The sequence below is a fragment of the Megascapheus bottae genome, chromosome 1 (assembly GCF_031878675.1).
Source record: "Megascapheus bottae isolate mThoBot1 chromosome 1, mThoBot2.hap1, whole genome shotgun sequence".
Taxonomy (NCBI): domain Eukaryota; kingdom Metazoa; phylum Chordata; class Mammalia; order Rodentia; family Geomyidae; genus Megascapheus; species Megascapheus bottae.
The window spans coordinates 30,976,977-30,999,146 of record NC_143509.1 but is presented as its reverse complement, the minus strand read 5'-3'; the positions used below and the strand labels follow the sequence as shown (position 1 = coordinate 30,999,146).

At 55.2% G+C, this 22,170-nt stretch overlaps 1 protein-coding gene across 10 annotated transcripts; it reads left to right on the top strand.

The window, feature by feature from the left end:
* Positions 1 to 334: 334 nt before the first annotated feature.
* Pnpla6 (patatin like domain 6, lysophospholipase) lies at positions 335 to 20,769 on the top strand. 10 transcript variants are annotated; one of them, XM_090341758.1, is made up of 35 exons: positions 335 to 432; positions 1,145 to 1,200; positions 1,323 to 1,391; positions 1,727 to 1,814; positions 1,914 to 1,996; positions 2,097 to 2,194; positions 4,127 to 4,267; positions 4,372 to 4,531; positions 4,981 to 5,061; positions 5,245 to 5,373; positions 5,644 to 5,724; positions 5,814 to 5,976; positions 6,134 to 6,217; positions 6,686 to 6,795; positions 6,916 to 7,083; positions 7,174 to 7,251; positions 11,748 to 11,953; positions 12,049 to 12,180; positions 12,279 to 12,402; positions 12,595 to 12,708; positions 12,873 to 12,948; positions 14,366 to 14,509; positions 14,722 to 14,785; positions 15,075 to 15,243; positions 15,379 to 15,561; positions 15,683 to 15,801; positions 16,195 to 16,351; positions 16,647 to 16,763; positions 16,853 to 16,922; positions 17,343 to 17,459; positions 18,613 to 18,914; positions 19,686 to 19,802; positions 19,920 to 20,016; positions 20,123 to 20,232; positions 20,478 to 20,769. In XM_090341758.1, exons 2-35 carry the CDS (start codon positions 1,180 to 1,182, stop codon positions 20,550 to 20,552), a joined length of 4,047 nt encoding a protein of 1,348 aa, XP_090197884.1. In that variant the 5' UTR covers positions 335 to 432; positions 1,145 to 1,179; the 3' UTR covers positions 20,553 to 20,769. The 10 variants fall into 10 exon arrangements, with proteins under 10 accessions (XP_090197884.1, XP_090197885.1, XP_090197891.1 ...); XM_090341759.1 differs by having other exon boundaries at positions 355 to 404; XM_090341765.1 differs by lacking the exons at positions 335 to 432; positions 17,343 to 17,459 and adding an exon at positions 17,156 to 17,272 and having other exon boundaries at positions 1,069 to 1,200; positions 14,369 to 14,509.
* Positions 20,770 to 22,170: the final 1,401 nt, after the last annotated feature.

Here is a 22,170-nt window from a genome sequence, read left to right as displayed (position 1 = left end):
TTAAATAAACTGGGAAAATCAACTCGGAGTTCTGTGGTTTCTGAGTCGGAGGAGGGGCGGCCCCTTTAAGCGTCGGCCACGCGCAGCTCGGCGGAGGCGGGGCGGGGCCGGGCACGCCCCGAGTAACTTATTTAAAGGGGCCGGGCCTGCGGCGCCGAGCGGAAAGCTGGCGGGGTTGGCGCAGCGTGGACCCCGGCTGCCGTCCCTGGGTGAGTCTCCGTTTCCGTGGGCCCGGTAGGGGCGTCCCTTCGGGGCTCGTTAGCGGAGCTGCACCTTGCCCCAAACCTGTGCTCTGATTCCCGGTAGGTCCCGACTTTCCGATGCCCCCACCCCCCCACCTCCACCCCTGCTTCTCGCCGGTGTTTCCGCATCGGTAGCCAGGAGCACCCCGGAGAGGAAGGGAAGTAAGTAGTCACTTCAGGAATATTCCAGGTAAACGGCTCAGGGCCCAGGGATTACGCTGAACTCCCCAGCTATCCAGAGATAACCTTTAGCGGACCCCTGCCCCCGGGCGCCAGCGACGTGCCCGGCCAGTCCGCGGTTTCCCCCCCTTGCTGGCCTTGCGTTCAGGATCGGTCAGCAACGTTGCAGCGCCCACCTGTAACCCCCGCGTCCCTGGTTACGCCTCTCGGCTTGGCTGGCTGGTTACGCAGTCCCGGGGATGCTCAGCCCTTCGGGGCCCCGCGTGATAGTAAACGATCCAGGGAGCGCCCCGCGGGCTCACCCCGCCCCAGGCCTCCCGAGGACCCCTCCCGGGGCTCTCCGGACGGCGCTCCCGCGCCCCGGCTCCCCAGGGACTCGGCTTGGGTGTGGAGCCGGTTGTCCAGCACACCACGGGGTCCCCGTTTCTCCAAGAGCGGAACGTCCCAGTCTTTGGCAGGGCGTAGGAGAGCAACGCTTAGGGGGTGAAAGGGGAAAAGGCCGGGAAGGGGACCCCCCGGCCGGAAGGAGCCGTGCCCTGGGAGAACCCGCCCGCCAGCAGCTCACCCTGATTGCCTGGATGGCTTCCCTTTGACCCCGGCCTGGGAAGGAAGGGAAGGGAGGCTGATCCGACCTCCGAGTGCGGGAATGGCGGGGAGCAGGGGACTCGCCTAACCTCCACGTCCGGGCCAGGAGGTCTGCAACCCATCCATCTGTCTCACAGCGTCCCTCGAGCGGCCCCCACCCCACCTCCGGCCGATGGACCCTGCGGGGCCGAAGGTACCCAGGGGGCGGGGCTTGTGGCTGGGGGCCGGGCTTGCGGTGAGGGGCGCGGCCGGGGTCGAGCAGGCCCTCCCCGATTGACGTCCTGGCGCTGCCGCCTACCGCTCCTTGCTTCCCAGGACTGCGGGCTCTCGGACCTGCTACCTAGCCTGAAGAAACCGATGGAGGCCCCGCTGCAAACCGGAATGGTAAGGACTGGAATGGGTCGTAGGACTACAACTCCCGGCGTGCTCTGCGCGCTCGCACGGAACTACGTTTCCCAGCGTTCACCACGAGCCACCCCAAGCCGTCGTGGGGGTGGGGAAAGAGTGGCGTCCCCCCCCTCCCCTCCCCTGGGAGGAGGAGGAGGAGAAGAAGGCGGGGGTAGAGGAGGACGCCGCACCGGCCCATTCAGCAGATGGGGACACCGAGTCCTGGGCTGAATATGACCTCCTCGGGGGCTGAGACGCAGGATGTCCCGGCCCTCGAGGAGGGCTCGGCGGGACCGACCTGCGGTGGGCATCCGGTGCCGTTCGTCCCGCAGGTGCTGGGCATGATGATCGGGGCCGGCGTGGCGGTGGTGGTCACCGCAGTGCTCATCCTCCTGGTGGTGCGGAGACTACGAGTACCGAGTGAGGACCCGGAGGGGCCCCGGTGGAGGGGAGGAGGCTGGTGGGTGGGCGTCCGCTGGAACTCAGTGTCCCCGCATCGCCCCCCTCTCCGGTCCCTAGAAACTCCAGCCCCGGATGGGCCTCGGTACCGGTTCCGGAAGAGGGACAAAGTGCTTTTCTATGGCCGGAAGATTATGCGGAAGGTGAGCCCAGGCCTCCCGTGGTCACCGCAGGAGCCCAGTCCCTCCCTCCCCCCTTTTATTGATCACCGGCCCCCCCTTTCTCCTCCCTTAATTCCCCTAGGTCTCACAGTCCACTTCTTCCTTGGTGGACTCCTCTGTTTCCACCACTTCCCGGCCACGAATGAAGAAGAAACTTAAAATGCTCAACATTGCCAAGAAGTAAGGCTGGTATCTGGTGATTCTAGCACTGGGATTGCGGGGGAGACAGGGAGAGACAAAATTATATCTTGGGGGTGCTTTAAGTCCATGGGCTGGTATGGAAGTCCTTCCTATGGCAGGGGCATCTCAAAACTCTCTCTTACCTGAGGAGCTATCTCAGCACCTCTGGGCTGTGTCTTTTAAGGACTGTCTCAGTGGCATTTCTTTACCACGGGATGGTTTTGTGGGTGTGTTACTATTGGAATTTGAATTCAGGACCTGGATGTTGTCCCTGGGCTTTTTCACTCAATGCTGGCGTCCTAACCACTTAAACCATACCTCCACTTGAACCTTTTTTCTGGTTTATTGGAGATAAGAGTCTCTTGGACTTTTAAAATGCCTGACTGGCTGGCTTCAAGCCCCTAGGTCTTAGCTTTCTGAGTAAGATTACAGGTATGAGCCACCAGCACCTGGCTTTATTATTATTATTATTATTATTATTATTATTAAATATAAGGGATCCTTATAAAGAAGATAGCCTGCAGCCTGTATCTGGAAATCTTTCTATATAACAAGCAACTTTCAAGGCATGCCCAATGCCTTGAAAGTCTGAGAGAGGCTATCTGAGGGACTTAGTGTGGGACTGGGCTCCTGTGACAAACAGAAATGCATATTCTGGGGTCTGATCATACCTTGGAACTAATGTCTGGGTCTGTCATTACCACTGGAACATCTGTTTACTAGACAGGATGACTAGTGGAGTGCCAGCCTCAAGACTTGCTTTCTTAGTTACCTTTTATCATCTCTGTGACCAAGTATCTAACAATATAATGAGGGAAGGACTTATTTATTATTGTTCTTTGTTTCTTATTTATTTATTTGTTTATTTTGCTAGTCCTGGGTCTTGAACTCAGGGCCTGGGTACTGTCCCTGAGCTTCTTTTGCTCAAGGCTGGTGTCCTACCTCTTGAGCCACAGTGCCACTTCTGGCTTTTTCTGTGTATGTGGTACTGAGGAATTGAACCCAGGACTTCATACAAGCATTCTACTACTAAGCCACATTCCCAGCCCTAGAAGGATTTATTTTGACACACAGGTCAGTGTTTCCAGTGGGGGCAGAGCAGGTCAAGGTTCCCATCATGGCAGAGAGAGGAATACAAGAAGGACCTAGGGCAGATTGAGTACCCCACAACATGCCTTCAGTGACTATTTCCTCCACAGAACCTCTGCCTCCCACCTTCCCACCTCCCAAAAGTGCCATGAAATTATGAATCTCATGATTTATCCGTTTATTACCTCCCATCCCCCTTGCTAGATATTTCTTTTTTCCCCCAAAAAATTGCTGGTTCTTTTAAATTTATTTTATAGAAGGTCTACTTTTCTTGGAGTGTTTAATTTCTTTTCTAGATAGGCTGGAACAGGGCTTTAAAAAAAAGTTACAGGCATGAAAACCAGCATCTGCCTCCTAGATGTTTCTTAATTCAATCAAGATCACAAGTTTTAATAAATGTATTCTGTGAGTGGCTAGATGCTAGGATTGGGGGGGGGGGTATGGCTCAAATGGCATTAAGCAAGCCTTACACCTTGAATTCAAACTCCAGTACCCTCAAAATCCATCAAAAATGGGAAATGGATGTGTGTGGGGGGTGGTTAGATAGTAAATAATTTGGACTTTGCAGGCCACATACAGTTCCTGCTTGGACTATTCAACTTTATGGTTATAAACTCTAAAGTCACTTTAAGTGGTATGCAAGTAGAATGAACATGGCATGTGCCAATAAAACTTTATTTAGAAAACCAAGTAGCCCAATTTAGACAGTGGGAAGTTTGCTTTGTGTGAACCCAGGGAAGGAATTTGTGTGGAGGAAAACCAGAGGTGTGTGTGTGTGGGGGGGGGGGGGTCCTTAAGTCAGTCTTCACTCTTTCCTATCTTCCCCACCTATCTTCCCATCAGGATTTTGCGCATCCCAAAGGAGACCCCAACACTACAGCGGAAAGAGCCGCCACCCTCTGTGCTGGAGGCTGACCTGACAGAGGGCGACCTGGCTAACTCCCACCTGCCCTCTGAGGTTCTGTACATGCTCAAGAATGTCCGGTCAGTGTTTTGGGGTATGGGCAGTTTTGGGGGATGGGTCTTGCAGAGCTGGAGGGGGGGGCACTGTCTGGACTAGCATCCCTCCTCTGCCACCCATCTCACAGGGTTCTGGGCCACTTTGAGAAGCCACTGTTCCTGGAGCTGTGCCGCCACATGGTCTTCCAGCGTCTTAGTCAGGGCGACTACGTCTTCAGGCCAGGCCAGCCAGATGCCAGCATCTATGTGGTTCAGGACGGGCTCCTGGAGCTTTGCCTGCCTGGGCCTGTGAGTTGACCCTCAGGCCACTGTAGGAAGCAGGGCAGAGGGGAGGGGCTTCCCCAGGGATGTTTAGGCAGAAGGCATAGGAAGCTGGCTGGGCGGCTCATGCCTGTAATCCTGCTACTCGGGAAGCTTGAGATCGAAGCCAGCCTGGGCAGGCAAGTCTGAGAGACTTTTATTTCTGATAGTAAACTCCTCCCCCCCACCCCGCCCCTGAAATGGAAGTGGCACTGTGGCTCAAGTAGTAGAGCACTAGCCTTGAGCCAAAGAAGGTCAGGGACAGCACCCAGGCTCTGAGTTCAAGCCCTAGGACTGGCAGAAAAAAAAAAGGAAGAAGGCAAGGGAGTGTGTGACCCTTTGGTGGTGACTTCAGAGATAGGCTGCAGTGAGCACGGGGTCGATGGGGGTGGGTTCCCAGGGCGAGGCCAGCACGGGTGAGTGGCCCTGTGTCTCAGGACGGAAAGGAGTGTGTGGTGAAAGAAGTGGTCCCCGGGGACAGTGTCAACAGCCTTCTAAGCATCCTGGATGTCATCACCGTGAGTGACCCGAGGGACCCCAGGGATGGGATGGAGGAGGGGTGCTGGAGTGTGAGGATGCCCGGACCCCATCTTTAGCCCCTGATGTTGCTGGTGGACCCTATAGGGGCTGGTGCTGGCGAAGGTGGGGGGGGGGGGTGAGAGACTCACAGCCCTTGACTTCGTCTGCCCCTTCTCCCCCAGGGTCACCAGCACCCCCAGAGGACCGTGTCCGCGCGTGCAGCGCGTGACTCCACTGTGCTTAGGCTTCCGGTGGAGGCCTTCTCTGCTGTCTTCACCAAGTACCCCGAGAGCTTGGTGCGGGTGGTGCAGGTTAGCAGCCTTTTTCTCCACCCATGAGGGGGGCCACACCCCATCCCGGTCTCCACCCCCACCCATCTCTGCCAGCCAGAGCTCAGCGGGCACTGGAACTGTGGTTCTCAGGTTCTCCACTGGTTATCAGCTCCAAGCAGCCAGACCTGGCCCCCTTTCCCAGGTCCGGCCCGGCCACGCCCGCCAAGCTAACCCCTCCCCCGGCAGACCCGCTTATAACCATGCCCGTATGGCCACGCCCATCTGCTGACCACGCCTCCACCCTTGCAGATCATCATGGTGAGGTTGCAGCGAGTGACCTTCCTGGCACTGCACAACTACCTGGGTCTGACCAATGAGCTCTTCAGCCACGTAAGTGGGGGGCAAGCGTGAGGGTGCCTAGGGGACTGGGTGGGAACCCCTGGGATGTGCCACAAGCTGCTTTCTGTCCCCTAACCCAGGAGATCCAGCCCCTGCGCTTGTTCCCCAGCCCAGGCCTCCCAGCCCGCACCAGCCCTGTGCGTGGCTGCAAGAGGGTGGTCGGCAATTCGGCCTCAGAGGAGCCCAGGGAGACCCCCAGCCGGCCTCCTGACCCCACTGGGGCTCCACTGCCCGGACCTGCAGGTACCCAGAGTCACTCCCATCTGGCTCCCAGACCTCCTGTCTGGTCCTACCAAAATCCCCAAGGATTGCTTTACCTAGCCCTCAGTCCCCAGGGACGACAAGAGGACCCCCCCTCCCCTTCTCACCCCTAATCTTAGCTCTGGACCCCCACCCCCAGGGGAGCCCGTGAAGCCCACATCCCTGGAAGCCCCCCCGGCCCCTCTGCTGAGCCGCTGTATCTCCATGCCAGTGGACATCTCAGGTTTGGAACACTTTGGGAATCCGGCATAGGGAGAAGGCCACCTAGCTTCTATGCACTAGAATCCAGGCTTTACCAGGCTTGATTTCTTTTCATACCTGTAAAATGGGGGTGCCAGTGGTCCTTGCTCAGGTACTTATGTGGTGTGTATTCAATGAGGTGGCATCCTCCCAGTTGGATTGTGAAGCATGCAGAGAGAGAGAGTGTGGTCATCGACTGATCACGGCAGTGAAGCATGCAGAGGGAGGGTGAGGTCATTGATTGGTCTTGTCTGCCATGGTCATGGTCATAGCCGTGGTCTTGGCCCTGCATGGGGTAGGACTGGTGATCTATTACAACTGCAGTCCTTCTCCTCTTTGTTTATCTACTTTATTAACTGAATGGAGCCAGGGCCTCACACAGCCTGCACTGAGCTGCATCTCTAGCTCCATCTTCATTGATTTTTATTGCCCCCCCTTTTGAAACCCACAGGTCTGCAGGGTGGCCCCCGCTCCGACTTCGACATGGCCTATGAACGTGGCCGGATATCTTTGTCACTGCAAGAAGAGGCCTCTGGCGGACCCCAGACTGTCCCAGCTCGAGTAAGGGCCTCCCCCCCACCCCCGGGGTTGCATCCCAGCCTCACCAGTAGCGGCATCTCCAAAGGAGGTGGGTGCTTGGGTCAGGGGTGCCCAGCAGATCACAGGCCTCGCTTTTTGCAGACCCCCACCCAGGAACCTCGGGAGCAACCGGCGGGCGCCTGTGAATACAGTTACAGCGAGGATGAAAGTGCCACTGGCAGCTGCCCCTTTGGGCCCTACCAGGGCCGCCAAACCAGTAGCATCTTTGAGGCAGCAAAGCGGGAGTTGGCCAAACTGATGCGGATTGAGGTGGGTAGCAGAGGGGGGGACTGGGGATAGCAAGGAACATGGGGGGAAGGAGGCCTGGCTGCACCCATCTCAACCCCACTTCCTTCTTAGGACACCTCCCTTCTCAACAGCCGGGTCTTCCTGCATCATGCCAAAGCAGGCACCATCATTGCTCGGCAAGGAGACCAGGTATGCCCAGCCTCTGACCCTTGACCTCTGGGCCCAGGCTCTTGTTTTTCTTGACACCTGGGTATCTTCTCATCTTTTTAACTCCCTCACCACAAGTCCCTGTGGATACCTAACAACTCTTTCCCTCCCGCCTGTGATAGGGTGGGAAAGGGGGGGGCTTATAGTCTTTCTACTAGGGCTGGCTTCGAACCCCACTCCTCCTGATCACCTAGTTAGATGATCTAGGATTCTAGGCTCAAGATCTTAGGAATATCTTAGTTCACAACTGTGAACTGTGGGAGGGCAGGCGCTCCATAAATATGAGTCACAATCACAACCTAGACTCAGTAGCCTCCTCCCAGCCCCCGCAGCACACAAAGTGTGCCTATTTTCCACACGTTCTATGTGGAAAAACAGCCCCACCCTCCAAGGGGGAGAACTGACCATAACCCCACAGTTGGGGGGCAAGTTCAGGTATTAGAGAGAGGAACAGCACAGAGTTGAAATTTGGATTCTGTCCTAGCTCCCTGTGTGACTTGGGCAAAGGATCTAGAAAGTTCTCAGCTTCCTAAGTCTGATGGGATGGGAACGTGAATGGAAACACAAACGTTGAACATGCGTGAAGGTGACAGGCCCAGGAGAGTCCTAAGATGACAGGTTAAGTTGGCGGCAGGTCATATGCTCTGAGACCTGGGAGAGGGGCCTGGACAGAAGTGGGGGGCCAGGCACAGTGGCTCATGCCTATAATCCTAGTTACTCAGGAGGCTGAGATCTGAGGATCGCAGTTCAAAGCCAGCCCAGGCACTAAAGAATGGGAGACTTTTTATCTCTAATTAACCACTAGAAAACTGGAAGTGGGGCTGTGGCTGAAGGAGTAGAGTAGTAGCCTTGAGCTTAAAGAGCTTAGGGACCTTAGGCCCAGGGGTAGGGTGATAGCCTTGAGCTGAAGAGCTCAAGCAAGGGCATTTACCCCAGGACCCCCCCTCAGGGGTTCCTCTGAGAGATCTGAGTGATTCCCCACTCCAGCTCCACCTGCCAGTGCAGCCTTCTCCAGACACCTTGGGATTGTCTTGGCTTTGGCGAGACCAGTTTCCTGCTCTGCTTTTCTCCAAGACTGTATACCTGTGGTTCTAACCTGGAGGTGATTTGACCCTCTCCCCACTCCCAGGGGCATGTGACAATGCCACCCTATTCTTGCTTATCATGACGTGAGTGGGGTACTTCAGGTGCCAGGCAAGTGGAGGCTGCTTGACTGGAATGTACAACACTGAGACTGTCGTATATGCCTGTGTAGTGATGCATGCCTGCCTCCCACACAGATGGGGTGACAGACCCAAGCCCCCTCACCCAGCTTTATTTATACACTCACATGTGTGAGTATGTATGTCTTCGATTTATGTATTCTGTTTATGTATTTTATTTATTCAAGTTCAAGGCTTGAACTCAGCCTGGGTGACTCCCTGAGCTCTTCAGCTAAAGGCTACTGTCCTATCCTTGAGCTAAGCCCCACTTCCGTTTTCTAGAGGTTAATTGGAGATAAGAGTCTCAGGTCTTTTTGTGCCTGGGTTGGCTTTGAACCTTGATCCTTGGATCTCAGCCTCCTGAGTAGCTAGGATTACAGGTGTGAGCCACGGGCCAGCTCCTGGCTTTTTTTTTTTTTTTTTTTTTTTTGGTGGTTAATTGGAGATAAGAGTCTCATGGACTTTAATACCTAGGCTGGCTTTGAACCATGATCCTCAGCTCTCAGCCTTCTGAGCAGCTAGGATTATAGGTGTGAGCCGCCAGCATCTGTCTTCCTCAGCTTTATTAGTTAGGATGGAGTCTCACTTGACATTTTTTTGCCCATGCTGGCCCCAAATCACAATCTTTTACCCCATCTCCCAAATAGTTGGGATTACAGGCGCTAGCCACCACTCCCTGCCTGGGATTTGTTGCCCAAAGCAATCTCATATTTATGCAATATTTCAAAGTGTGTTTGGGGACAGGGTGGGGATGAGGGGGGAGTGGAGAAAGCCAAACCCTGAAACACTCCTGGTCATAAGCCTTTTGCATAAGGAAGACTCAAACCTCTATTTAAAATACTCATGACTGAACAGTTTTGGGAATTGATGTTTTATGCATTTTTCATTTCTAGTGAACATCATTAAGTTATTCAAAGTTCTGAGAAGTCCTGCACTAAAACAGGCTTTCTAATCTGAGGACTCCTGTTTAAAAAAAAAAAGTGTGCTCATCTCAATCCCAGCCTAGAATTGTCCATTGTAGAAGGTTCCAGCACATTTGTGTGTGTCTCGTCTCCTGGAGTCTTCTCCCCTCCTACCTCACGCCCATTCCCACCACTGTTTTGGCTGTAGAGTTTTCTTTTTCTTTTTCTTTTTTCTTTTTTGGTTGGTCGTGGGGCTTGGACTCTCGGCCTGGGTATTGCCCCTGAGCTACCGCCCTACCCTTTGAGCCGCAGCACCACTTCTGGTTTTCTAGTGGTTAATTGGAGATAAGAGTCTCACAAGGGGAACTGCTGCTGTGGCTCAAGAAGTAGAGAAAAAGAGAGTCTCATAGGAACTTTTCTGCCCTGTCTGGCTTTAAACCTCAATCCTCAGATCTCAGCCTCCTGTGTAGCTAGGATTACAGACGTGATCACTGCTGCCTGGCTGTTTTTTTATTTTTTGGTGGCAGATAGGTTAGGGTGATAGAAGGGAAGGATCTTTCTGTCTGAGGAAGTTTCATTTCTTCATTGATGAAGAAACAGAAGGAGGATAAGTCTGGCTGATGGAAGGGGAGAGAAGCCTCAGTGGTGAACCTTATGCTGCCTACTGGACTAGAAGCAGGAAAAGCCAGCATGGTGACAGTAGTGCTGACAGACAGGACTCAAGGGATCTCCCAAGTGAATAGTAAAATTATGACTTATTGGCACTATATGACCTGAAATTAATATATGACCTGTTGGCACAATAAAGTCTGGTGTAAACAAGGTGGGGCCTCCAAGGATGTGACCAAAGACGAAGGTTAGGGGAGCAATTAACTGGGAATAATTGGAGGAAAAGTCATGCCAGGCAGAGAACAGGTTGTATAAAGGTCCTGTGGTGAATGCTCTTGCTGCATATGTGAATTTGATCCCCAGCACTGAAAATAATTATTTTAAATTTAAATAATTATTTATTCCACATAAGTATGGCCTGCAATTTCTTCATCCTCTCATCTGAGTACAGCATTTGTTTTCACTTCTTTGCAGGGCTGAGGGGGAGGCTGGGGGGTGCCTGCTCAAGGCTAGTGAGTTACAACTTTAAGTTCCAGCTCTACCTCGGTTTTCTAGTGATTAATTGGAGGTAAGAGTTTCACAGACTTTCCTGCCTGGCCTGGCTTTCAACCACAATCCTTAGATCTCAGCTTCCTGAGTAGCTAGAATTATAGGCGTGAGTCACTGGGGCATGGCTTGTTTCCACCTTTCAAGCCACAGATCCACTCCTGGCTTTTGCTAGCTAATTAGATATCGGTGTTTTCTTTGAAGAAGTGTCTGTAGATCTTAAACCCTGCTTAAGATCTGATTAGGAATTTTTGTGACTGAGTTGTAGAAAATTTTTATGTGTCATACATGGAATCCTTATTAGATACAAGTATCTAATAGATGCAAGTATTTTCTCCCACTGTGTAAGTTTCTCTTGTTAATGTGATTCCCCAAGTACAAAATTTTAATCATGAAATCTTGTTTTTGTTTTGGCCTGCCTTCTTTCTCTCTCTTCCTCCCTGTCTCTCTCTCTCTCTCTCTCTCTCTCTCTCTCTCTCTCTCTCTCTCTCTCTCTCTCTCTCTCTCTCTCTCTCTCTTTCTCTCTCTTTCTTTTTGTGGGTTGTGGGGCTTGAACTCTGGGCCCAGGCACTGTCCCTGAGCTCTTCAGCTCAAAGGTACCACCATACCCTGAGCCACAGCCCCACTAATGATTAATTGGACACAAGAGTCTCTCAGCTGTGTAGTACCCCAGCTGGCTTTTAACCGAGATCCTCAGATCTCAGCCTCCTGAGTAGCTGGAATTACAGGTGTGAGCCACCGCACCTTTTTTTTTTGGGGGGGGGGCTTGATTTGCACTGGACCTTATGCTTTGCTAGGCAGTTTTTCTACCACTTGAGCCGTGTCCCGGCCCTAATTTGGTTTTACTTATTTATCAGATTGCATCCCACATTTTTTTTTCCCACCTGGGCTAGCCTTGGACTGTGATCCTTCTATCTAACTATGCCTATAGCTGGGATTGATATAAGGCTGAACCACAACCCAGATTGTTGGTTGAGATGTGGGGTGGGGGGGGGGGAGGTCAGTCCTCACCAAATTTTGCCTAGGTTGGCCTAGAACTGTGGTCCTCACACTCTCCACCTCTAAAATAGTTACAGGCGTGAGCCACCTCGTGGGGCCTTTGTTTTCGGCACCCTGCTTTCTTTTAACCCTCTCTACACGGGGCACCCAGAGCTGAGTTTGGGGAGCACCCGGGTGCGCCATGCTGGCTCATCTCCTGTGCTCCCTCCTGCCCTCCCAGGATGCCAGCCTGCACTTCGTGCTCTGGGGCTGCCTGCACGTGTACCAGCGCATGATCGACAAGGCGGAGGACGTGTGTCTCTTCGTGGCCCAGCCCGGGGAGCTGGTGGGGCAGCTGGCGGTGCTCACGGGGGAGCCCCTCATCTTCACGCTGCGCGCCCAGCGCGACTGCACCTTCCTGCGCATCTCCAAGTCCGACTTCTACGAGTACGGCCTCCCAACGCCATATTAAGCCCTGATTTCGGGGGGAGGGGGCGGTTCAGGACGGTCCCCGACCTCGCTCCCCCTCTCGTGGCCCTCAGAATCATGCGCGCCCAACCCAGCGTGGTGCTGAGCGCCGCGCACACGGTGGCCGCCAGGATGTCACCTTTTGTGCGCCAGATGGACTTCGCCATCGACTGGACGGCGGTGGAAGCTGGCCGCGCGCTGTACAGGTGCGCCATCCCTCCCCCACCCCCCGCACACACCCCACCCCACCCGGGTCACACGAGGCCCCGCCCCGCCTCACGCACCCTCCCATCCCTCACCCCAGGCAGGGCGACCGCTCTGACTGCACCTACATCGTGCTCAACGGGCGCCTGCGCAGTGTCATCCAGAGGGGCAGCGGCAAGAAGGAACTGGTGGGGGAATATGGCCGCGGGGACCTCATCGGTGTGGTAAGGCCCCAGAGTGTGACCCAGTGGGGGGACTGGCCGTGGCTTGGGGCTCCCCTCTCCCTCCGAGGGACCCCAGGAGCTCAGATGGAGGCTGCCCCCCCTCCAGCCCTGAGTAGGACGGTCAGGTTCCCTCTGTGCCCCTCCCCCGGGACCCCTGGCCCCCACAGCTTTGTCATGCCCCTGAACCCACAGGTGGAGGCGCTGACCCGGCAGCCGCGGGCCACCACGGTGCATGCCGTGCGTGATACGGAGCTGGCCAAGCTCCCTGAAGGCACCCTGGGCCACATCAAGCGGCGGTACCCGCAGGTGGGTGGGGCAGGCGTCGGGGGCGGGGCGCTCCGGGGTGGGCGGGGCTCCGGGGTCAGGGCCCAGGTAGCAGGGACCCTAGGTTTCAGGGTGCAGGTAAGAAAGTTGGGAGCGGCACAGCTGCTCTTCCTCCTTACTGACCCCCTGGGTCTTCCTGGCTCCAGGTTGTGACTCGCCTCATCCACTTACTGAGCCAGAAAATTCTCGGGAACCTGCAGCAGCTGCAAGGACCTTTCCCAGGTAGTGGGGGAATAGCTACTGCAATGCAGAAGAAGCATGGGGGGAAACGGAATCAGCATAATTTTTTGGGGGGGGCGGTCAGGGGCTTGAACTCGGCCTGGGCACTGCCCCTGAGCTCTTCAGCTCAAGGCTACCACCCTACCCTAAGCCAAGCCCCACTTCCTATTTTCTAGAGGTTAATTGGAGATAAGAGTCTCAGATCCTTTTGTACCCGGGATGGCTTTGAGCATTGATCTTCAGCTCTCAGCCTTCAGAGTAGCTAGGGTTACAGGCATGAGCCACCTGATGCGGCTTCCAGCATAAATTTTGCCAGAGCTGAGACAGGGCAGAAGTAGGGTCCGAGCATGCTGGAGGATGGAGTTTACTCTGAGAAATGGCGTCCTGGCTCACAGGGGCGCTTGTTCAAGGCTCTCTGGTGTTGGTTGACCTTGCTGGGTGACTGGGTCTTTAAGCTGGGAGCTCTATTCCTCTGTCAGGACTTGCTGGATAGAGTTTACTCCTGCACACATAGGAAGGAGTCAGATTAATGTATGAAGGCGTCTGGTGTTCATGGATGGAGGACAGGGCTTGGACCAAGTTGCCAAATGGCTTCTAAAGTTACCCAAGTGCTAGGAAGTGTGGTTTCTTGTCCCCCACTTTGCCTTTTGTCTCAGACATGCTGAAATGTAGGCTAAAGGTTCTACATGTTGGTGAGCCAATCCTCTGGGGGCTCCTACTACCTCCTTCCTCATGGGCACTGTGGTGGTGATAGGGAAGATGCAACTTGTAAAATACACAGAAAAAGAAGCACCACTATGTTGGGTAGTTAGCAGAGGGAGGCTTCCTGGAAACAGAGCTGAGACTCCATATGTGAGATGGCATTAAATGTGCATAAGAGCTAGGAAGGCCCTAATTTGTGTGTGTGTGTGGGGGGGAGATGGGGGTGTCTGGTGATTTTGAACCACCATCAGGAGGAAACTGATTGAGAGGGATGACCTGGGATAAGTGTCCCAGGCCTTGGGAAGACATTTGAGCTTTTTAAGGCAGTCACAAAGGAGGGGGATCCAGCTACCAAGAAAGCAAGAGATGGGAGCTGCTGGCTTGGTCTAGGTCATTGGCCAGGAACTTGGGAAAGAGTAAGTGGGTCAAAGTGTGTTTATTTGGTGTAGTCTTGGGTTGAGACAAAGGAACCCAGGGTAGGTTGGGGTTACCAGCGGCTCTGCCGACACAGTGGGAGTGACTGTTGTATAATGAGCCCCGCTGAGGTGAGAGCCAGCAAAGGAGATTACATGGCCATGTTTTAATCAGTGGTCAGGCTGTAAGTTGGGATCAAATTGCAAAGATGGAGAAGGAGGAGGAGGAGGAGGAAGAGGATGAGAATAAAGAAGAGACAGGGACGACAGACTTACATAGCAGAATCTCTCCATTGGGATCCCAGCAGGCTCTGGGCTTGGTGTCCTGCCCCACTCAGAACTCACCAACCCAGCCAGCAACCTGGCCACGGTGGCCGTCCTGCCTGTGTGTGCCGAGGTACCCATGGTAGCCTTCACTCTGGAGCTTCAACACGCCCTGCAAGCCATTGGTCAGTGGGGGGAAGGGGCGTGTCCAGGGCAGGCCCTGGGACTGCGGAGGTAGGGAGTATATTTGGGAAACACTGGTGAGTGGGCATGGGAGCATGCTGGGCGGATGGGCAGGGTGGGGAATGGAATAGGGTCTCAAGGTTTAGGGATGGTGGGGGCGTTCTGTTTGGAGAGAGGCCCCTCAGCTCTAACCTCCCCCCCTCACCTGCCCTAGGCCCCACACTCCTCCTCAACAGTGACATCATCCGGGCGCGTTTGGGAGCCTCAGCACTGGATAGGTGTGTGGGGGCTTCAGAGGGGAGCAAGGCATGGGCTGTGTAGAGGCCTCTGATCCTTTAAGATAGGCGAATGCTAGGTGCCCGACCATGGGTCAGTTTGCAGACAGTGGGTGATCCCCTTCCTCTAGGACATGAACTTCCATTACCTCTGTGTGTGTGTGTGTGTGTGTGTGTGTGTGTGTGTGTAAGTGTGTAAGTGTGTAAGCTCCTCCCAGAAATGGAACTCTGGTCTCTGGAGTGTACCACCCAAGACCAGCCCCCACGATGACGCTCCCCCATGCCATCCCAGCATCCAAGAGTTCCGGCTGTCAGGGTGGCTGGCCCAGCAGGAGGACGCGCACCGCATTGTGCTCTACCAAACCGACGCGTCGCTCACGCCCTGGACGGTGCGCTGCCTGCGCCAGGCCGACTGCATCCTCATCGTGGGCCTGGGTGACCAGGAGCCTACCCTTGGCCAGGTTCGGTGGCCATCAGCAGTGATTCCCCCACTCCAAGAACCCCACCCTCTGCCCCTGCCCGTGCCCACATCGGGACGCATGCATCCTCACCCAAACGGAGTGGGCGAGGCCTTGACCTCCACTTCCATCCTCCAGCTGGAGCAGATGCTGGAGAACACAGCCGTGCGCGCCCTCAAGCAGCTGGTCCTCCTACACCGGGAGGAGGGCCCGGGCCCGGCACGCACCGTGGAGTGGCTCAACATGCGCAGCTGGTGCTCCGGGCATCTGCACCTGCGCTGCCCGCGCCGCCTCTTCTCGCGCCGCAGCCCTACCAAGCTGGTGAGACCTGGGTTCCGGGGCCAGGGCTGGAGGAGCTAGGGGTGGGCAGCCAGGGTCTCCGATGTGGTTGGGGTATCCACGGCCCACTGCTGGCCTGACGCATCGCTATTCTTATCCCCAGCACGAGCTCTATGAGAAGGTTTTCTCCAAACGCGCAGACCGGCACAGTGACTTCTCCCGCCTGGCCCGGGTGCTCACAGGAAACACGATTGCCTTGGTGCTTGGAGGGGGCGGGGCCAGGTGAGGGGCGTGGCCTTGGTGTCTTGTGTTGGGCGGGGCTACTTGGGGGCGGAACTACAACCATTGGAGGATTTTCTGGGGGGCGTGGCATGGGTGCACTTGTGCTGGGCGTGGTCAGTTCGGGGGCGTGGTTTTCTCCGTGGAGGCTTTCCGGGTAGTGGGACCTCGGTGCCCGGGGGTGGAGCTTACATGTCAGACTCCCGCAGTGGAGGGAGATGTCTGGTTCTTAAGTGCTGGAGGAGGGGGAGCCAAGGGGCGGGGCTAGGCGAGGGGGGGGGGCACATTCCATGGGGCGGAGCCTGGTGCCTGGTTCTTTGGCTATCCACAGGGTAGCCCCCCGGGGCAGGGCTTAGCTCATCACCTTGTGGTCACTGGGCTTCCTTAACCCCGCAGAGGCTGCTCGCATATCGGGGTGCTAAAGGCACTAGAGGAGGCAGGGGTGCCGGTCGACCTCGTGGGCGGGACGTCCATCGGCTCCTTCATCGGAGCCCTCTACGCTGAGGAGCGCAGCGCCAGCCGCACCAAGCAGCGGGCTCGCGAATGGGCCAAGGTGTGTGTTGGAGGGTCTGGGGTTGTAGTACCCTAACAGTGCTGGGAGACCTGAGCGGATGAGGGCGGGGGACAGGTTCAGGACCTGCGTGAGCCCCTGTAGAATAATTTGAGAACTTGGATGTTCCCCTACCATCTCTCCACTAGTGACCCTACTCCTCACCCCCAGCTAGAACACTCAAGACCCCCAGCCACTACTTTGAGTGGTCCTGGAAGACCACCCACCCTCTGCGGTCCACCCTCTGGGCTCAAATCCCTCAGAAATTCCAGGTGATTCCTGGTCTCCATACCTCTAGGCTATGACCTCAGTCATGGAGCCCATGTTGGATCTCACCTATCCCGTTACCTCCATGTTTACTGGCTCAGCCTTTAACAGAAGTATCCACCGTGTCTTTCAAGATAAACAGATCGAGGTACATCTGCCTACACCCCTGCTCCCCCTCTACCCGCCCCAGTCCACAACAGCTCCCAGCCTTCCCTCCCATGGTCCTTGTCCCTACAGGACCTGTGGCTGCCATACTTCAATGTGACCACAGACATCACTGCCTCAGCCATGCGAGTCCACAAAGATGGTGTGTGCCATTATCCTGCCTGGCTCAGCTACATGGGCTGTGCCCACATGGGAGGGGCCGTGGGGAGGGGACAGCTGAGCCACTAAGACATGGTTAACACAAGTGACCGGCCATCAGCCACTAACCATCACCCACTAATGTCCCAGAGACCCCAGGTACGTCCTAGCTGAGGGGTGGGGGGCCTGGAGGCTCATGGGATGCCTCACCTCCTCTGCCTACCAACGTCCCCACAGGCTGTGTGTGGCGTTACATCCGGGCCAGTGCCTCCTATTGCCCCTACCTGCCCCCACTCTGCGACCCCAAGGATGGGCACCTGCTGGTGGACGGGTGCTACGTTAACAACGTACCAGGTCTGGCTGGGCCTCTCAAGTGTGTCTGAGCGTGTCCGTGTGTGTCTTGTCTGTGTGTCCCACCGGGCAGGCTCTCTGTGGCGGTATGTGCGTGCCAGCATGACGCTCTCAGGCTATCTGCCCCCGCTCTGCGACCCAAAGGATGGGCACCTGCTTATGGATGGAGGCTACATCAACAACCTGCCAGGCAAGTGGCTGACTCACGCCCGGCTTACACACCGCTCATGTGTGTTACTGCACGCACGCACACACCACCATTGCACACACAAGCTCCAGCAGCCAAGCTCAGGTGAGGGAGCCAGAGCACAACCTGTGTGTACAGGTTGAAGATAGAGTGCATGCACATGTGTGTACAAAAACACTTATGCATTGGAGAGATGGCATCTGTCCACGTGTCAATCTCTTCACACCTGTTCTGCATACTCTGTGGACCCATGCCTCTGGGCCTATGTGCACACAAAACAGGCCCCTGTGTGATCAAGTTAGGTTTTCACCAGTGCAGCAGAGAGGCAAGCGAGTTTACACAATCCTGTAGCAAGTTTTAGAGCCAGGCACTGGTATTTCACACCTATAATTTTAGTAACTCAAGACACTGAGATCTGAGAATTGCAGCCCAAAGCCAGCGTGGGCAGGAAAGTCCATGAGATGCTTTATTTCCAGTGAAGCACCAGAAACACCAGAAATGGTGCCGTGGCTCAAAGTGGCAGAGCATTGAGCAAAAAAGAGCTCATGGACAGTGCCCAGATCCTGAGTTCAAGCTTCATGACTCGGGGGACCAAGTTGTATAGGGATTGTCATCCCCAGTCCTTTGGCCTGTTATTGGGGTTACAGTGGCAGGGTATAGCATCATAGCCTACAAAGCTGGATTGATTTTCTCTTGCCGCACCACACATATGAGCAGGTGGGTACACCTACAGATGGGAAGCACACTTGGACACAGGAAACACGTGTAGAGGTGGCACAGAAACCCAGGCCCCTAAGACACACACCGCAGTTTTTTCCCACACAAGGCCTGAACACATGTTCCAGGAAACAGATAAGCTCACGTGGGACATGTGTCAAGTCGAATGGAGACCTGCATGTTTCCTTGAGCTGAGCCTGGCTGCAGACCCGTCTTTGTGCTCCTGATCCATTTTGGGGACCCTCCCTGCGTTGCACACATTGGCCACAAAGGTCCACAGACACGCCACCATGCCCACTGGGCCATCACCCTGCCCTCTTCCCTCAGCCTCATTTGCATAACATGCATGTCATTTGCATACTGGCATCCCTGGGACTGGGTTGATCGTCCCTGCCTGGGGCCCCTCTGGGAGCAGCCTGCTGACCCCTCGGCCCCACAGCGGACATCGCCCGTAGCATGGGTGCCAAAACGGTTATCGCCATCGATGTGGGAAGCCAGGATGAGACGGACCTCAGTACCTATGGGGACAGCCTGTCTGGCTGGTGGCTGCTGTGGAAGAGGCTAAACCCTTGGGCAGAGAAAGTGAAGGTCCCAGACATGGCAGAGATCCAGTCCCGACTGGCTTATGTGTCCTGCGTGCGGCAGCTGGAGGTCGTCAAGTCCAGCTCCTACTGCGAGTATCTGCGCCCACCCATCGACTGCTTCAAGACCATGGACTTTGGGAAGTTTGACCAGATTTACGTGAGCGAATGGGGGAGATGTGGTTGCCAGCTTGGCTGGCAAGAGTCGTGCTTCGTAAACCCCAGAGCAGTGTGAGGGGGAAGGCTTTAGGGCTCTATCTGCAACGTTAGGGATGTGATCAGTGATCCATCAGTGATGTCTGCACTGGGCATGGCGGCGGCAGCGGTGGGGGTGGTAGTGAAGCTTATTATGTGAAGCACCTGGTAGTGATTTCCTGTGCCAGTTTCTTCCCAGGTGGGAATGACAGCAGTGATTAATCAGTAATGTCTGCCACAGATCTGGGAGAGGAGGCTAGTTGTGTTTATATCCTGTCCCACTGGCCCTGAAACATGTGTCATAGTCCCGGCCAGCTGAGATTGACCAGTATCTGCTGCCTAGAGGCCACGTGTACAATTCTCTGACGTCCTTTCTGAGATGATGGAGGAAGTGTGCCATGATAGATTAGTGATACCTACTGTGGACATGAGACCGTAAGCTATCCCCAGATGTTCTGCCTATCTGCAGGCCTTGAAAATAATCTCACACACCACCACCACCACCACTAGATGTGTCATTTAGGACCTGGTATCGAGGGGTTGAGTGGGAAAGGAGGTGAAGGGATTGACTGCTAATGCTGGGTAAGCACGCAACATAGGGCTGACCTTGAAATAGATTTCATCTCAAATGCCTCTTAGAGGGTCAGGCACCTGGGGGCCCAGAGCATAGGCAGAGCGAGTGGTGATGGCAGGAAGGGGGGCCAGGCATGGCCCCAACCCCCATCCCTTGTTGTAGGACGTGGGTTACCAGTACGGGAAGGCCGTGTTTGGAGGCTGGACACGGGGCGATGTTATCGAGAAGATGCTCACAGACCGGAGATCTACAGACCTTAACGAGAGCCGTCGAGCAGATGTAAGCCTATGGTCACGTTGGGGCCTCTCCAGGACCCACCCCAACACCCCCAAACCTTGCTCACCCCTTCCCCAGCCTCAATGACCTGACACATCTCAGGGATCCCCTCTCCCCCAGATACTGGCGTTCCCCAGCTCTGGCTTCACTGACTTGGCAGAGATTGTGTCCCGAATTGAACCCCCTACCACCTACGTCTCAGATGGCTGTGCTGATGGTGAGGGCCCAGGGCATCCCTGGAGGAGTGGAATGGGGTCTAAAGATACCTGGGGATCCCAGAGCAGCCTGGATGCCCTCACCCTGAGCCCTACCCTTCATCCCAGGGGAAGAATCGGACTGCCTGACGGAGTATGAGGAAGAGGCAGGCCCCGATTGCTCGAGGGATGAAGGGGGCTCTCCTGAAGGCGCCAGCCCCAGCACGGCCTCGGAGGTGGTGAGAGCTGACACCCCAGTGTCCCCCCTTGGGGCCCCTTGGGGTGGGCTGTCCAGGTCTTGTCTGAGAACCCCGATGGGCTTCTAAAGGAGCATGGGTGCGGGGGGGGGGGGCGGGGAGACACAAGAGGTTCATTTCCCCTAGGGCGGGGCTGAGTGGGAGGTAGTGTCTATAGGTGTGTCAGGGGTGTGGCCATGGCATGTCCCATGCTGGTTATTGACACACCTGGCCTGTCCCCCCTGCAGGAGGAAGAGAAGGGCTCCCTCCGGCACCGCCGCCCTCTGCCCCCTGAGCCTCCGGGCTCCACTACAGACACCTAAGGATGTCCCCAGGACCCTCAGGCCCAGCTGGGCTGGGGGTGACCCATGAGGGGAGGTCGCTCCCCTCAACCTGCTGCTAATGCCTGATGCTCACTGGGTGCCCCCAGCACCCGGGGCCTCACATACACTGGACCGAACCGCTAGCCCCAGCCTGGGGCAGCGCCACTGCACTGATAACCATTGTCACCCCACCCAATAAACTCATGTCTTAGAAGCAGTCTGGTGTCTTTGGCTCTGGATGCCCCCACATACACACACACGCACACAGCCCTGCTGTGTGCAGAGACTGTGCATTTGTACTCAGTCAGTCTCCAAGGGTAAATCACATCCAGACATAGCACTGGGTGCCGGTACTCACGCCTGTAATCCTAGCTACTCTTTTTTTTTTTTTTTTTTTTTTGCCAGTCCTGGGCTTGAGCTCAGGGCCTGAGCACTGTCCTTGGACTTTCTCAAGGCTAGAGCTCTACCACTTGAGCCTCAGCACCACTTCCGGCTTTTTTCTATGTATGTGGTACCAAGGAATCGAACCCGGGTCTTCATGCATGCTAGGCAAACACTTTAACCACTAGGCCAAACTCCCGGCCCCTAGCTACTCTTAAGAAGCTAAGCTCTGCTGAGAATCGGGTTTTGAAGCCAGCTCGAGCAGGAAAAGTCCATGAGATGCTTACTCTCCAATAAACCAGCAAAAGGTAAGAAGTAGAGCTGTGGCTCAAGAGGTAGAGTGCCAGCTTACACTTGAGTAAAAAAGTTCAAGGACAGAGCCAGGCCCCGAGTTCAAGCCTCAGTACCAGCACCCCCCCCACACACACACACACTTTCTCTCTCTTGGTTTCTAACCATTTCTCCTACTGTGTTCCTGGCTGAGCTGACAGGGAGCTGTCCCCACTCTGCTCTGAGCTGTGACCCAGGGCCACTCAGTCACTCTGAGATGTTGGTTAAGAGCTGGGGCTGTGAACCACGTAGCCTGAGGGGCAATGCCAGCTGGGGCCTCTCGTGGTGATCACAGGCTGGTGACTGAAGCTTTCTGAGCTGTGGTCACTTCAACTGTCCAGCAGTATGGTTCTCAGGATTCTAGCCTGAGCCTGACCAAGATTGGAGGCCCTAGGAAGGGACAGCTTGAGGCAAGTGCCTTTTTTAGAGTTGTGTGTGTATGTGTCTCATAAAGCATAAAATACATCATTGTAATTGTGTGTGTGCACACGTGCATGCGCGCGTGCTCTGGTACTAGAGCTTGAACTCGGGGCCTTTCATTTTTTTTTTTTTTTTTTTTTTTGCCAGTCCTGGGCTTGAGCTCAGGGCCTGAGCACTGTCCTTAGACTTTTTCAAGGCTAGCACTCTACCACTTGAGCCTCAGCACCACTTCTGGCTTTTTTCTATGTATGTGGTACCGAGGAATCGAACCCGGGTCTTCATGCATGCTAGGCAAGCACTTTAACCACTAGGCCAAACTCCCGGCCCCGCCTTTCATCTTTTTATCGTTTGTATTGTAGAGCTTGAATTCAAGGCCTGGGCATTGACCCTGAGCTCTTTTGCCCAAAGCTAGCACTCTCCACATTTTGAGTGGTTTCTTGGGAGATGAGTCTCATGGGCTGGTTTTGAACCACAGTCCTCAGGTCTC